General features: G+C 33.7%; 1 protein-coding gene across 2 annotated transcripts in view; it reads right to left on the bottom strand.

Moving 5' to 3' along the window:
- Positions 1–15,051, bottom strand: part of LOC126734345 (protein GPR107) — a 41,277-nt gene that overhangs the window by 18,421 nt on the left and 7,805 nt on the right. Inside the window, exon 8 of one of the 2 annotated variants that reach the window (XM_050437939.1) lies at positions 8,585–9,104. The exons of the other annotated variant lie outside the window; for it this stretch is intronic. Coding sequence (XP_050293896.1) covers positions 8,957–9,104 — 148 coding nt within the window. The 3' untranslated portion in view covers positions 8,585–8,956. Of the gene's footprint in view, positions 1–8,584; positions 9,105–15,051 lie in introns of those variants that run through there. 2 annotated transcript variants of the gene reach the window in all.

Raw genomic sequence — 15,051 nt, 5'->3', positions numbered from 1 at the left:
CGGTCGATTTATTTTAGGCAAAGGCCTAATCTTAACAAAATTAATTTGCTGAGTGGGTTTCAAATTTTGAAGACCCGATGGACCAAATCTTCCTGCACCACGTGCTCCCTTTTATTCTCTTCATCATCATCATTTTGAAGTCCAACAACGCTAGGAATTTTTTGCAAACCGGATAAACTAGCTGATTCTGAAGATATTTCAGCTTTATTCTTTAGTTTGTTTTTTATGTTGATGAGTGGCTGGCTCATCATCACTAGATACTCCTTCTGGGGTGACATGTCTGCGCTCACTAACTGAAGCTGGTGCGAAGTTGGCGTCACTAAAAACGTCCGTAGCGAAGCTTTAAACTGCAGTTCCTGCTTTTAAATAGGCTTTTCCAAACAGCTGTCCTATGTCCTTGTCTGTAATAGTTTTACCGGGAATATCCACCAAAAAATTGTCGCAGGCCTGGCTATAGAATGTTTTAAGAGGACCAAAAAAGCCCACATCCAATGGCTGCAATCGGTGAGTTGTGTGAGGAGGCAAACCAACCATAATCACTCCAAACTCTCTGCACAAATTGATTGCTTCAAAAGATGTATGGGATGAATGATTATCAACAATTAATAAAACGGGCACTTGGTTAGAACGAGAGGTGTATTTAATAAAATAATGTAAGTATTGAACAAAAGCATCTGTATTCATCCATCCGCTCTGTTGAGCTATACCTCCGGAATTAGGAGGAGATCCATGTAACAGTTCAGAACGCATTCTCACTCTGGCAAAAACAAAAAAAGGGTGGAACGTACGATCCTTGTGTGCATTCATGGCACAAACAACAGTCGTGTTTCGGCCATGCTCACCGCTAGACACTTTTGCCACTCTCTTGCATCCAGTTGGAGATAAAATTTTTGGCTGCTTAGTTGGAACGGTGGACAAACCTGATTCGTCTGCATTATATATTCGATCAGGCGTAAAATTGTGTTTTATTTTAAGTTCCCGAATCAAATCAAAAAATCTCATCACTTCAACTGGATTAAATCCTATTACACGTCCGATGGACGTAGACTCAGGGATCCTTAATCTGATTTTGCGCCTATTCATGAAAGAAATTAACCAGTCTTAGCCAGGCAGCTTTAGATTTTTGTTGAACTGATGGTGTGAAATATTGTTTCTTTCAGCAAACTCGTAGGCAAGTTTTCGGCATTGCAAAGAGATAATACCAAATGCTCTTAATGTTAAAAAAATCATTGATATAGTTAGTTAGTTCAATTTTTTGTGCTTCTGTAAAAGTACGTTTAAATCTGCCGCCTCTTTCTGGTAATATTTCGTTTTCCCTATTCTTTTTAACATACCGCCGCAATGTTGGTTCAGGCACTTCGTAAACAACGCTTGCTCTATTAACTACCATATTTTCATTTCCGACGGCATAAATCGCAGCAATTAAACTATCTTCTGACCACAAACGGCGTTCACTTTTCCTCTTATAGTTACGCACCATCCGTAAAAAAAATATTTGAAGAAAAACTCTTTGGGGCAAGATGACGAGTTCGTCAACTTGCCCCCAAGAGAATTTATAACAAAATTGTTATAAATGAAACAAACAATAAATAAAATTACTTTGTGCTACTTACATTGTTAATCTATTGAGTCCTAGCAACAAAATGAACATCAGTTAGGCAAAGTTTTGACCACACTTTTTGCACATAAACTTACTTTACTGTACGGCAATATTATAACGACTAAGTGTAAGAACATAATAGACTAGTTCAAATTGCCGTGTTTCTCGCCATGCAGCTTACATCGCAACTCGCCGCTTAAAACATAGTGAAAGAATTTCGCGAGGAATTCCTACCATGGCCTGAGTGAGCTGTCAGTCTGTTAAAGGTAATACCATCAAATTGTTATTAAAAATGTTTTCAAGCTCCGATAGTGACAGTGATTCCATAAGTAATGGTGTAGAAGAAGATTCAGAAAATGGGGTGTGCATCCAGTAAACAAAGAACGTACTAAACTTGGTGAATTCTATACATTGTATCAACGTCTTAAAAGTTTTCCGGATAGGTTCTACGGATATTTGCGAATGTCTCAGTCGACATTTAGTTATATTCTACAGCTGCTAGAACCTAGAATTGAAAAGGTGTATACCAACATACATAAACAACCTGTTAGCGCAGAGGAAAGATTAGTAGTAACACTCAGGTAAATACATTTTTTACATTTTTATTGAGCTAAACGAGACAAATACATGTCCTTTAAATTGTACAGCTTGCTAAAGAGATTTCATAATTGTATAAATTTTATCTCCATCAAAATATGTGTTCTGCTGTTCCACAGGAATCTCTTGTGAGCGTGACGTTGATGGAATTGGCTCTGGTTGTAAACATTTATTTTTGCTGTTCCCATGACCATACGCCATTTCCATCAGTATTTGTTGAACGTTGAACTTGAAGTCGAAAATGCAGCTTTTCAGCAGGAGGCAGTTTTTTGACATGAGGTAATAACGAAGTAAAGAAGGCCACGTCCTCGTCTTTATTGAAATCTGATACTTCTTTTTTTTGTTTTTTTATTTCTAATTTCTCCCTTTCTAGTTCTAGCAATCCTTGTCCTATGAGGTCCTTAGGGACAAATCTTTTTCTGTACCCTAAATTTGTATGTGCAGATGATGTCGAAGGTGTAGCTTTTGTTGAAGCTGAAGTGTCTTGAACAGGTGAAGTTGAGGTTTCTGAAAAAGGTGTAAAAGTGGTTGCTAACATACTATCAGTTTCGTGTTGTGTGTCATCTTCAGTAATAGTATTGTTAGTTTCATCACTATGATCCTCAAAGTCCTGAGTTTCTGCATCTAAATTTCCAGTTGCTAGCCTTTTTTCAAAAACATCTTTAAGAAACAACAGGGTTTTGAAATATGGCCATGACACATCCTATTCTGGTGCAGCAACTCCTGATCTCCGGGGTGAAAGTTTATCAAAATGCACTTTGAACTGTTGCCTTTGCACTTTCCACGTCTTTTTAGCTGATTCAACCGCAAAAAACAAATATTTTACAGGTTACTTAAAACTATAATGTAAAAAGGCCCAAAAGAGGACTGTCTTTTAATTTTTATTTTCGGATAAATTATAAAAAAAAGTTATTATAAATCTAACTGGCAGACAATATTCTTTTTTTAATTTGTTTCAAGTACTTAGCAAGTGGAAATTCTTTTAGAAGTCTCGCATTTTCATTTCGTTTGGGAGCCTCTACTATTGCGAGTATTGTACGAGAAATCACTGTTTTATTATGGGAAGTTTTGCAGCCTTTACATATGAAGCAACCCACTGAAGAACAGTTCAAAGAAATTGTTAATGGTTTCTATTACAAATGGAATTTCCCACAATGTCTAGGTGCAATTGATGGTAAACATGTTCGAATCAAATGCCCAACTCGGTCAGGAACAATGTTTTACAACTATAAGCAATATTTTTCAATTGTATTACAAGCAGTCAGTGATGCTAACTGTAAGTTTTTATTTATTGAAGTTGGGGCATATGGCAAACAGAGCGATGGAGGAACGTTTCGGAGCTCTAAACTGTATAAATTAATGGAAAGGCAAAGGCTGAACATACCTGCTGAAGCATACATTCCTTGTTGAAATATTAAGGCACCTTTTGTTTTTATAGGCGATGAAGCGTACCCTTTGTTGAAGAATTTAATGAAGTCATACTGTAGAAACCAATTAAATGAAGAAAATGAGCTATTTAACAAAAGACTTTCTCGAGCACGAAAAACAATTGAATGTAGCTTTGGAATTATAACAATGAAATAGAGAATATTAACCAAAGCTATTGAAACTCATCCTGACCGCTGGTGCAATTATTAAGGCTATATGTATTCTCCACAATACTATAATTGACAAAGAACACATAATATTTAATGACTTTGCGGAGGACAGAATAAGTGGGGTGCTGCAAGTGTGATGTCCAAGCAACAAGAAGAAACAATCGTTCCACAACAGAGGCTGTTTCGGTCAGAAATTCATTTAAGGAATATTTTGTTACCAAAAATAATATTTGATATTATGTTATTAAGTCTGTTTACATTTCTTAGGTTAAGACTTTCAGAAATATGGTCATTAGGACATTAGATGCACATAAAATAATTCTTATTGGACTAGTTTCACATAATTATTATCATAAATATAAAAAAATACCAATAAACTATACGTTTTTATCGTAACTTCTTTATGCCTACCTGTAATTCCACAACTCACAGCGACTCGTGCCCAGCACTTAGCCAAAACATATCTGTTATGATGAGATTTGTGACGCTGATCCCATATTTTGGGTTTTCGATAAACAGCACTAATTGTTCTTTGTCCATATTAAAAGAAATATTCCGCGTGTATTATTTATACTCAAAGTCTAAACGTCAGAAGATTTCGCCGCCATGTGCTTCATAATGTGTGACCTTGAGAGGGCCAATCAAAAAGCTACTTTCAGCAACTGCTCAGTGAACGGCGAGAGGCGCGGCGAGTTGAACTGCTCCACTATGTTTTTACACTAACTGGTAAACACAATTTGAAGCATACATTCGAATGTAGTGAATTAATAATAATGTGATAAGTGAATAATGGTCCCGACCAGAAATCACAGGGTTTGCACATATACTGCAGATTTTTGCTTATGATTTCCATCAAAATTAAATTCGTCATCTTGTCCCGTTCGTAAACTTACCCCACCTTACCCTAGCGCACGCACACTCAAATACGGTTACTTATCACTGATGCTTTCTGACGAAAATAAACAAACCATATACATCACCTGACTAAAATAAGTCGGTAATGTAAAAAAATATTAAAATTATGTAATTCTATGGGAATATGTCATGTTTTCCTTGAACTTATCTTTGAATTTAAATATATGCAGGATATTTTTTGTGAAAATGTTTTAAAAGCCTGCCTTCGATATCATACCAAATTACAAATGCAATGCTACAAAAAATAATATGTGTTTGAAAGGGACATGTCTGCTTTGGCATGAACCCTCATTTATACTTGGTGTGTTTTGTAAAAAAAAAAACAGTATTCTTCTCTTTATTCTCAACAAATTTTGAATATTATTCTGATGACATGGATCATTCAGCGTTCTTTGGAAAAGGGGAATATTCAGGGCGGTGATGGCTTATCGAATGTCACCCCAAAATATACAATTAATTCAATATTTCAGTCCTTTTAAGAGGAGCAGAAATGGATTTGTTACTAGACAGGCGCTACTGCTCCTTTACATTTACTTAATTATCACAATAGGGCCTTTTTGAGTATTTGTTTGTTTTTCTCCACATTGTTTTTAAATTGGAATTTTCAAGAATGCTTCCAAAACCAGTTAAAATTTCTTATAGTGCACATCACGGACCTAGGAAACCAACAATTTTTTCTGTGATGCACATGTATTTTTTTTTCTTTTCTCTTTGTGACGTTACTTTGTCATTATATAATATTTGGTTCGCAATAAAAGAATATTATTTTTTTAAAAAGCCATTTATAACAAGTTTTTTTACGTAAAATTGTTTGTGAGTGGAAGAACGACATATTGATTTTTCTTAACATCAATTCAGCGTTTAATTAGATCTGCTTCCAAATATAACTCTTTTACTATTTATAAACGGAATCTAATCAAAAGCTGAAAAGTTATTGAATTAAATAGGAGAGGCAGTGGGCGACCAAGGAAGCCGCTGTGGATACAGGACTCCCTATACTTCTGTCAAGCCTCGCTGAGTGTGAGGATGACATCGCCGATTGCCAAGTACCAATACCCAATTAAAAGACTCGTGACTAACTCGATTTTGCGTCTCTTTAGGCGCAGTAATTGTTTTCTGGTGAGACTCACTTTTTCGGCCGTAAATTGCCTTTATAACGCAGCGCCCTCAACATTGCCATGATCGAGCTTAATAGTAATAACGTCACTATTAAGCTCGACAGACACATAGCGCTGTACTCCACGCTATCTGACCAGAGCGAGTTCTGTACTCGGCAAATTACTGCGAAGACAGTGTTGTCAAACGCCTCTTCGTACATCCAGAAACGCACCAAAAGAAGCCCTTCCATTCCCCAAAATCCGTTAATGTATCAATATAAATGTTATTAAAAAACCTTGCGTTCTTCGACTCACGATCAGGTTTACTATTTGATTTTTTGTAAGTAATACCAGAAAAAAAAATTAAAAAGTTACATGAAGGAAGTATGTGAACCTTCCTAAATGGCATTTTAAGCATCAAATTAATCAATCGTTTGTCGTCAAATCAATCAATCAATCGTGTTTTGAGCGCTCAAAAAATTAACGCGTTATTGTCAAAACGTTGGCAATTGAATAGAAATTAAATATCTATTGACCAAGTCAAAATATATTTGATCGGATTATGTGTTCTTCTGAGAACATTTTTTTCTAATTATAGCAAAATTCTAAAATGAACTCTTAAATTAACCCTAAATAACTGTAGTGCAACGTCTAAAACGTACTATATCAATAATATTAAAAACATATTAAAATTTAACATAAACAGACTACAATACAACTGGCAGTGACAAACAAGATATCATATTACCTTTAATAACTGGTTTCATAAAAAGTAATCAATTTAAACTTTTCATACTTGTAAACGATTAAAAAGTGTTACTATCTAAATGTTCCCTATACGTTAATTAAATACATTTTTAAAACGTACGTTAATTACACATATAAACACTCACGCGAAATCTTTTTATAGCCCCGATATGACAATAAAACATAATTCTTCGATAATTCGTCAGTACATCAGTTGTAATTTTGCTTTGCTAATACAGTAAAAACATTCCTTGTAGTCGAAAGCCATTTTTGCGTACTGACGAATTATTGTAAAAGTGCGTTCATCTAAATAAAATTATTTATTATAAGTATGTTCAGATGTATGTTTCTCTGTACAATTTTATCATTCTGTTTTCATTCAAATATATATGTATGATAAGCAAAAAAGTGTCTTATTTTTAATAAAATGGCCTCAGAATAATGACATTGCGATACTCACTCATCTCCTATAAGTTTCAACGCCCTGACGCTTATAGCAGAGTTTAAAAATGATTCTATCGTGTCATTCCGTTTGCATTGTTTTGCTAAAATGTAACACCTATCTTAAATCATTTCTTATACCTTAAGAAAGCAAAATTGCCTGGTCGTCGAAAAATCGTAGTGTCCAGGGGGTAGTTTAGGGGTGGACGAAACATTTTTTTACGTAATTTACATCTGCGCGATATGCTTAATAATTGGTGAAAGTTTTGTTCCGAGATTCCAAAAGGAAGTATTTTATTTTTAATTTTAAAATATCTGTGGAACACGCTCTTATATGGAGTTCCTTAATATAAAACGGCCCGTACTAAAACATTGAAATTGCAATATCATTTACACGAAGATATCTCAAAAACGGCAATTCTGATCAAAAAAACACATTCTATAAACGTTGTAGACTAAAGATCTGAGAATCAAATGTTTTTTGTTTTTTAAAATCCGATAAGTAGTTTTCTCAAAAAAGGCTAAAACGTCGAAGCATGTCGTTCACGAGCGCGCTCCGCAGCGGACATGCGAGGAAAGTTGAAATTCGCTTAGCTGGCATGGTAAAGCCGCCCTTATGGATTTTCAAGCTCATACGGTCGCTTTTCGGTTAAAATAGCGGAATATACCTACGCTGCTACAATAGCGAGCTTTCGAATTACTAAGATATTTTATATGTAGCTGTTTAATTATAACAACATAGGGGCTTTCAGTTTCATTTCAATATTTGTAAATATATTTTCAAATATATAATATAACGTCAATGAAAACTAAAAACCTCAACACTAATAACCACTATTTTGTATCAACCAACACAATAACACTATTATTTCATTTCGGAATCTGTAAATAAAAAATCCCTTAAATTTATGATTCAGCAAGCTGGAGGAAAAGCGACCGTATGTGCTTGAAAATCCATAAGGGCGGCTTTACCATGCGAATTTCAACCTTCCTCGCATGTCCGCGGCGGAGCGCGCTCGTAACGACATGCTTCGACGTTTTAGCCTTTTTTGAGAAAACTACTTATCGGATTTTAAAAAACAAAAAACATTTGATTCTCAGATCTTTAGTCTCCAACGTTTATAGAATGTGTTTTTTCGATCAGAATTGCCGTTCTTGAGATATGTTCGTGTAAATGATATTGCAATTTCGATGTTTCAGTACGGGCCGTTTTATATTAATGAACTCCATATAAGAGCGTGTTCCACAGATATTTTAAAATTAAAAATAAAATACTTCCTTTTGGAATTTTAAAACAAAACTTTCACCAATTATTAAGCATATCGCGTAGATGTAAATTACGCAAAAAAAATTTTTCGTAATTTTTTTTAAAACCACCCCTAAATTACCCCCTGGACACTACGATTTTTTGACGACCAGGCAATTTTGCTTTCTTAAGGTATAAGAAATGATTTAAGATAGGTGTTACATTTTAGCAAAACAATGCAAACGAAAATCGTTTCTAGAAGGAATATCTTCGCGTTTAAACTCTACAATTAGGCTTATCTTCTTAATACTTTGCAGGAAAATGATTGAAATATAGACAAAAATAATTTTCATGCATATATTACTTAATAAAGATTTACATGGCTAATAAATAGTTAACTAACCAATAAGGTGCTTAAGTCAACAATAAAAAATTAATCTTATTAAAACCTACTAAAAAAAAATCTTCCGTACGATGAGCAAATCGTGTGGTCAAATCTTTATATTAGTGAAGAAACTTGTTTCTTTTACATTTCTCCACAAGGAATTTAACATCTGTGTTAATATTTAAAACTATATACAACTTTTCGTAACAAACATATTTAAATAATTGTGAGCTAGTATCTGCATGAACCATTATGCTATCACAGCAAATAAGTATCTACTATGAGACAAATTAAAATTGGAAAAAAATGGTACTAAAATCAGACTTATATTTAATCGTATTCGTGACTACTCTCGCTGCGCCCTAACAGGGCATCCTTTTCTTCCTCTGTTACCTCAGTTAAAGTTGTGTGTATAGGGATTTTCATTAAACGTGAATTTACTTTTTTAAGGCCTTCTGTTGCACCAGACTCTGTCAGGCTGAAATAACATAAAATTTTATAGTAAAAAAGTTTGTTTTTTATTTTATTTGTCATTTTATTTGTCAAACACAATCTATTTAGAAGTGGACAACACAATACGTCAACTTAAACAAAAGAAATCGCCTGGTTTTGACAAAATAAGAGCAGAAACTATACCAAAAAGTGGTCAAAGAAATCTCTAATCCACTAGTATGCATTATTAACCTATGTTTTACCACTGGTGTTTTTCCGGATATTCTGAAGACTACAATCATAATACCGTTACACAAAAGCGGATCTCATACTGATGTTAATAATTTTCGACAGGTCTCTTTGATTTCTAATCTATCCAAAATTATAAAAAAGATTTTAAAATCTCGATTGGTAAAATTTTTCGAAAAATTTAATGCAATTTCTGATAATCAGTTTCGTTTCCGACCAAAAAGATCAACTGGAGACGCAAATTTCAAGCTTACTTCAGATTTATATAATGCTCTAGATAAAAATAAACCTGCCCTTTGCATCTTTGTAGGGTAGACCGGGGATAAATGTGCCACGGGAAGAAAGTGCCACTTGCCGCCATTTCTTTAAATTAACCGAAATGCGCTCGACACTAACATTCTAAGATCAGTCCTATACCAGAGAAAAACAAACCACGTAGTTTGTTTTTCTCTGCCTATACCGCCGCCAGACGAGCCCATTCAGCAGGGTTGCCGTTTGAGTACATTTGTACTATTTCTAATACATTTTCGAGAACAAAGTACAAAAGCACATTTTATCATATATAGACCTAATTCTAGTACATTTTTTAATTTTAAATAGGACCAAGGGCGAAAGGCGTTACAAAAGTTATAATACTCCTAATAAGTCTTATAATCTTTGGTCATACACATTGGTGACATCGGTCGATGTCCAGTCGCCCATCTCTAGCCTGCTATACGCTGTTCCCGCGCATCGCGCGTTGTTCCTCAACTCTACTCCGCCAATAACGTGGACTCGCTGAAGTCTGGGATTCCCCGTTCTTCTTTTTTATCGATTTAGGTTTTGTTATTTATTTTTCGCCTGGCTTATATTCGACAATTGTTGCCACTTATTCCCGCTGGTTGTGCGTGTGTACTTTTGTTTTAAAACAAGAAGAATATTTTAGCCAACGAGAAACATGGATAAGTAAGTACTCGTTTTTAAATATTTTGATTTATAATCATAAAAATAAATTTATTTAGCATACTACACTACTCTGTAATGTCTTTTCATTTATAACAAATTTAATATAGTATACTTAAGGTGTTTTTAAATTGTCATATATCTGTTTTTTTTTCTACAATCTAATATTTCTTTAATTCTCAGGTTTGTCAAGAGGTTAAAAAAATCTACTGACGATGATCAGCAGAATCAGCCATCAACTTCGACAGATAAGGAAGACCAGGGTAACAAAACATCAAGTGATGATTACTCTTCATTAAATGAACAATTGACAGAAAATCGCCGAAAGAAGCCTAGGTATGTGCAAAAATATTGTTCTAGCTGGGAGTCAGAATTTAAACGGTGTATAAAATGTCCCAATAGTAATTATCCTTATTGCAAAGTTTGCAATAAGCAAATAAAAGGAAATCGTTCCCATTTGAAGAGACATGACAAAAATGACCTACATACGAAAAATATGAAAAAGGCGGTAACAACTGAACAACCTAGTATAGACGTTGCTTTAAAAAAAACTCTGTGCAAGAATGACAAACTAATTAAAGAAGGAGAACTGAAACTAGCAGCTTTTATAGCCGAACATGATATTTCATTTAAAACCATGGAACATTTACCCAGGTTAATAAAATCTATTTTTCCAGATTCGGAAATTGCCGTTGGAATTTCTTGCAGCAGAACTAAAACTACCAAATTAGTTAATGAATGCATTGGTCCGTACGCTAAAAAACAAGTTGTTGCTGATTCAAATGAAAATTTTTATTCAATTATCATCGACGAAACCACTGATGTATCCACAAAAAATGTTTAGCTATTCTGGTAAGATATTTTAAAAACAAGACTGTGGATGCCTTCTTAGGACTCCTTGAGCTTAAGGATAATTCTACAGCTGTCTCAATCTACGAATGTTTTACAAATTGTCTTATATCATCAGGACTTAACATAGAAAATATGGCAGGTTTTGCAGCCGATAATTGTGCTACAATGATGGGACAATTTAATAGCGTTCAAGCTCTTTTAAAAAAAAGATTTCCAAACTTAGTCGTTCTAGGGTGTAGTTCGCATTCTTTTAATTTATGTTCATCTTATGCTTGTGCTAAAATACTAAAAGAACTAGACGAATTAATAAAAGATATTTATGCTCACTTTTCTCACAGTTCAAAAAGAATGAATGCTTTAAAAGAATTTCAAGCTTTTTGTGAGCTGAAACCACATAAAATTTTACGACTTTTTGAGACAAGGTGTTTGTCGCTACAACAAGTTGCGGACAGAGTCTTAGAGCAGTATAATGCTCTCATATTATATTTTACCGAAACTGCTTATGAAGGATCCTCCCCAAAAATTAATAACATATTATCAGCACTTAATAATAAAATTACGAAAATGTATTTATCATTTCTATCTTATAGCCTCAAAATAATTAACGCAATTAATATCGAATTCCAAACAGAAAAGCCCCGTTTACATCAATTGCTGCCCCGAATTTCTTCTGTTTATAAACAAATTCTAACAATTTTTTTTAATTCAAACTACATTAACATTACGCCTATTGATAAAATTCATATCAAAGAGCCTGCTAATTTTTTGCCGTTAGAGGCGGTATATTTTGGGGTAAAAGTACAGGAAATTATTGAAAATAACCCAATAGATAAAAACGAATTACACAACTTTCGCTTAAACTGCCTAAATTTTTACATAAAATTGGCTTTCCAAATAAAACAAAGATTTCCTCTTAATAATGACTTATACACGAAATTAACTTGGATAGATCCAAAAAATATTTTTTCCGATAAAAAAGCCCTTTCCATTATTCCCTTTGTAAAATATTTCCCTAATATGGTTCATACAGACAAATATAAAGAAATTAATTAAGAGTGGCGGATGCTTTCACTTTCTGATGTGTCGTTGGAAAGATTAAAAAACATGGATATAGAGAACTTTGTAATTAAATTGGGCCTAATAAAAAACTCTCTAAATGAACCTATGTTTCTTTCTCTGTATTCTTTTTTTTTAAAATATATTGTGTTTACCACATGGGAGCGCTGCGGCTGAAAGAATGTTTTCAAGTCTTAACCTAATTAAAAGAAAAAATAGAAATTTATTAGAAACAGCAACATGCCACAATCTACTTTTAACCAAAGAGGTTATTAGAAACACAACTTGTTGGGAGTGGCAACCTCCTGCCGAATTAAGGAATTATAAATAATTATTTATAATTACTTAATTATGCATATATAATATTATTCTAAGTATAAATTAGTAAAGGCCAATTTTACAAGTTCCAGTAAACGCCAAACTGAAGATTAGATTGACGTTGTTGACATTTATATCATTAGATATATACGTCAGTAATGTCAAACTAATCTTCAGTTTGGTGTTTACTCAAACTTGTAAAATTGGCCCTTAGTAGATACTAGATTTAGTTTTTGTCAATTATTAAATAAATATAAAGTGTAAGCGAAAGGACGCATCATTTTGTGTTTTGTGCCCTACTACATAAAAATTTGCCATAGTATATTTTTTGTTCGGAAGAAGCTATTTTTCATCGAATTTAAACCAGGTAAGTTTGTTCTGATACCTTATTGATTCTATTTTCATACAGTGCTGCCAAATCTTCAAATTTCAGATAGTTTTTTTTGTTATAATTAATAGTTTGGGAAAAAAACAAGTTCGGGTCTAAAGTGCCACACACGTTCTATATGACACTTTTTACCCCACTATGCAGAATGATTAATTAATTTTTTTTTTCAGAATGAGAACTTATGTCAGGAAAACTGTAGGGGGCAAACTTCTTAAGAAGAAATGCATCACGCAGCTGATCTTGTTACACAAAATGGACAGTCCATAAAGTCGGTTGATTTTGGGATATGTAGAGTCTCTTTGAATAGATTTATTCAGCGACGCAACACCGATCCAGACACAACCTTTGGATATAGATATCAGCACGTAGGGTTTTTAATGATGACGAAGAGACAGCCCTTAGTAAATATTTAACACAGTCTGCACAAATATACTGCGGTTTAATTTCAAAAGAAGTGCGTCGACTAGCATACGAGTGTGCAGTCCAATTTAATAAAGATATGCCAGACTCATGGCGACAAAACAAAAAAGCGGGAGCTGACTGGTTTGCAGCGTTTCTAAAAAGAAACCCACGACTTTCTATTCGAACACCTGAGGCCACTAGTTTGGGAAGGGCAACATCTTTTAACAAGAAAAATGTAACCGATTTTTTCGACAAATTAAATAATGTTTTGGAGCGTTACTCATTCACTGCTTCCTCCATATGGAATACATATGAAACTGGAGTTTCAACAGTCTTGAAACCTCCAAAGATTGTAGGAGTGAAGGGTTCAAGCAAGTTTCTTTAGGCGAAAGGGGTACAAATGTAACACTTACAACAGCAGTTTCTGCAAATGGGCTTTGTATACCACCTATGTTTTTATTTGAACGTAGTTTCTATTCTATTCTATCACGGCACAACTTACCCCATGGGCGTCACTTTCTACCCCATGCATGGGGTAAAAACTGTCATTTACCAGAATCCATAAAAACTGATAATACCAGTGTTATTCTTCACGTTAGATTTTTGTGGCAAGCCTTAACTTAAGGTATAACCACAGGAACCAAAAATGAAAAAAGTGACCTCTCAAAGTTTTTTAAAACCAATTTTTACTAGAAATGGCACTTTTATCCCCGGTCTACCCTAAACATATCGAAAGCATTTGATACCGTAAACCATAAAATCCTATTAAATAAATTTAAGGCTTATGGTATAAGAGGAAATTTGGAAATTTAAGATTTATAGAAAATTACCTCACCAATTGGTATCAGTATGTAAAAGTAAATGAAGTACAGGGCAATAGTCGTAAAGTTACTTGTGGGGGCCCTCAGGGAACGTTATTAGGTCCTTTACTTTTTATAATACATATTAAGTCTTTTAAAAATAAATTTCGATGGGGAGATTGCAAGTTATTTTGATGATACTGCAATTTTGTATACGGCAATTACGTGGTAAGATTTAAAATACACTGCTGAAAAAGATTTTGGATATATTTCAAATTGGTTTCAGAATAGCCGATATTTACTTAAACTAAAGAAAACAAAACATATTGTTTTACATCTTATAATTGGACCGTTAGTGGTTAATCAAAAAAACTCAATTCCCGAAACAGAAATCATTGAATATTTACGAATTATTGTAGATCAAAATCTTAAATGGAATATTCACATTAAACACGTAACCCAAAAGCTCAGAGGCCGGGTATCCAAATTTAAGTACCTAAAGACTTATTTAGATATTCAATACTTGGTGATAATTTACTATTCGCAAATACAATCTCAACTTGCTTACGGAATAACCAGCTGGAGAGGAGTTAGAGATTCTTATATTAAACCACTAAACAACATACAAAAATGGCCAAATTATTCGACTAAGACAATTATATATACAAAATTTGCTGATGAGCATTTCTAGAAAATAAAATATATTTGGAGCCAGTAACTCATCGCCATGCTACAAGAAATCGCGGAAAAAAAGCTAAAGTTCCAAAAAAGCAAAAAAATATTGGACAAAGATGTTCTACATTTATTGGTCCTAAGGCGTTAACACGTTTAACATATTGCCATATGATCTTCAAAATGTAATTGAAGAAAAGCGCTTTAAATCAAAACTACAAGAATGGTTTTAGGAAACAAGTCGCCAAATTTTACATGACTTAGTAAACAATAATTAAAATAAACAGAATATTATTTTTAAAAAAATGTGTCTT

This window comes from Anthonomus grandis, chromosome 1, assembly GCF_022605725.1.
Source record: "Anthonomus grandis grandis chromosome 1, icAntGran1.3, whole genome shotgun sequence".
In the NCBI taxonomy this organism is placed as follows: Eukaryota; Metazoa; Arthropoda; class Insecta; order Coleoptera; family Curculionidae; genus Anthonomus; species Anthonomus grandis.
Note: the sequence above shows the minus strand (reverse complement) of the source record. Positions and strands in the feature narration are given on the sequence as shown.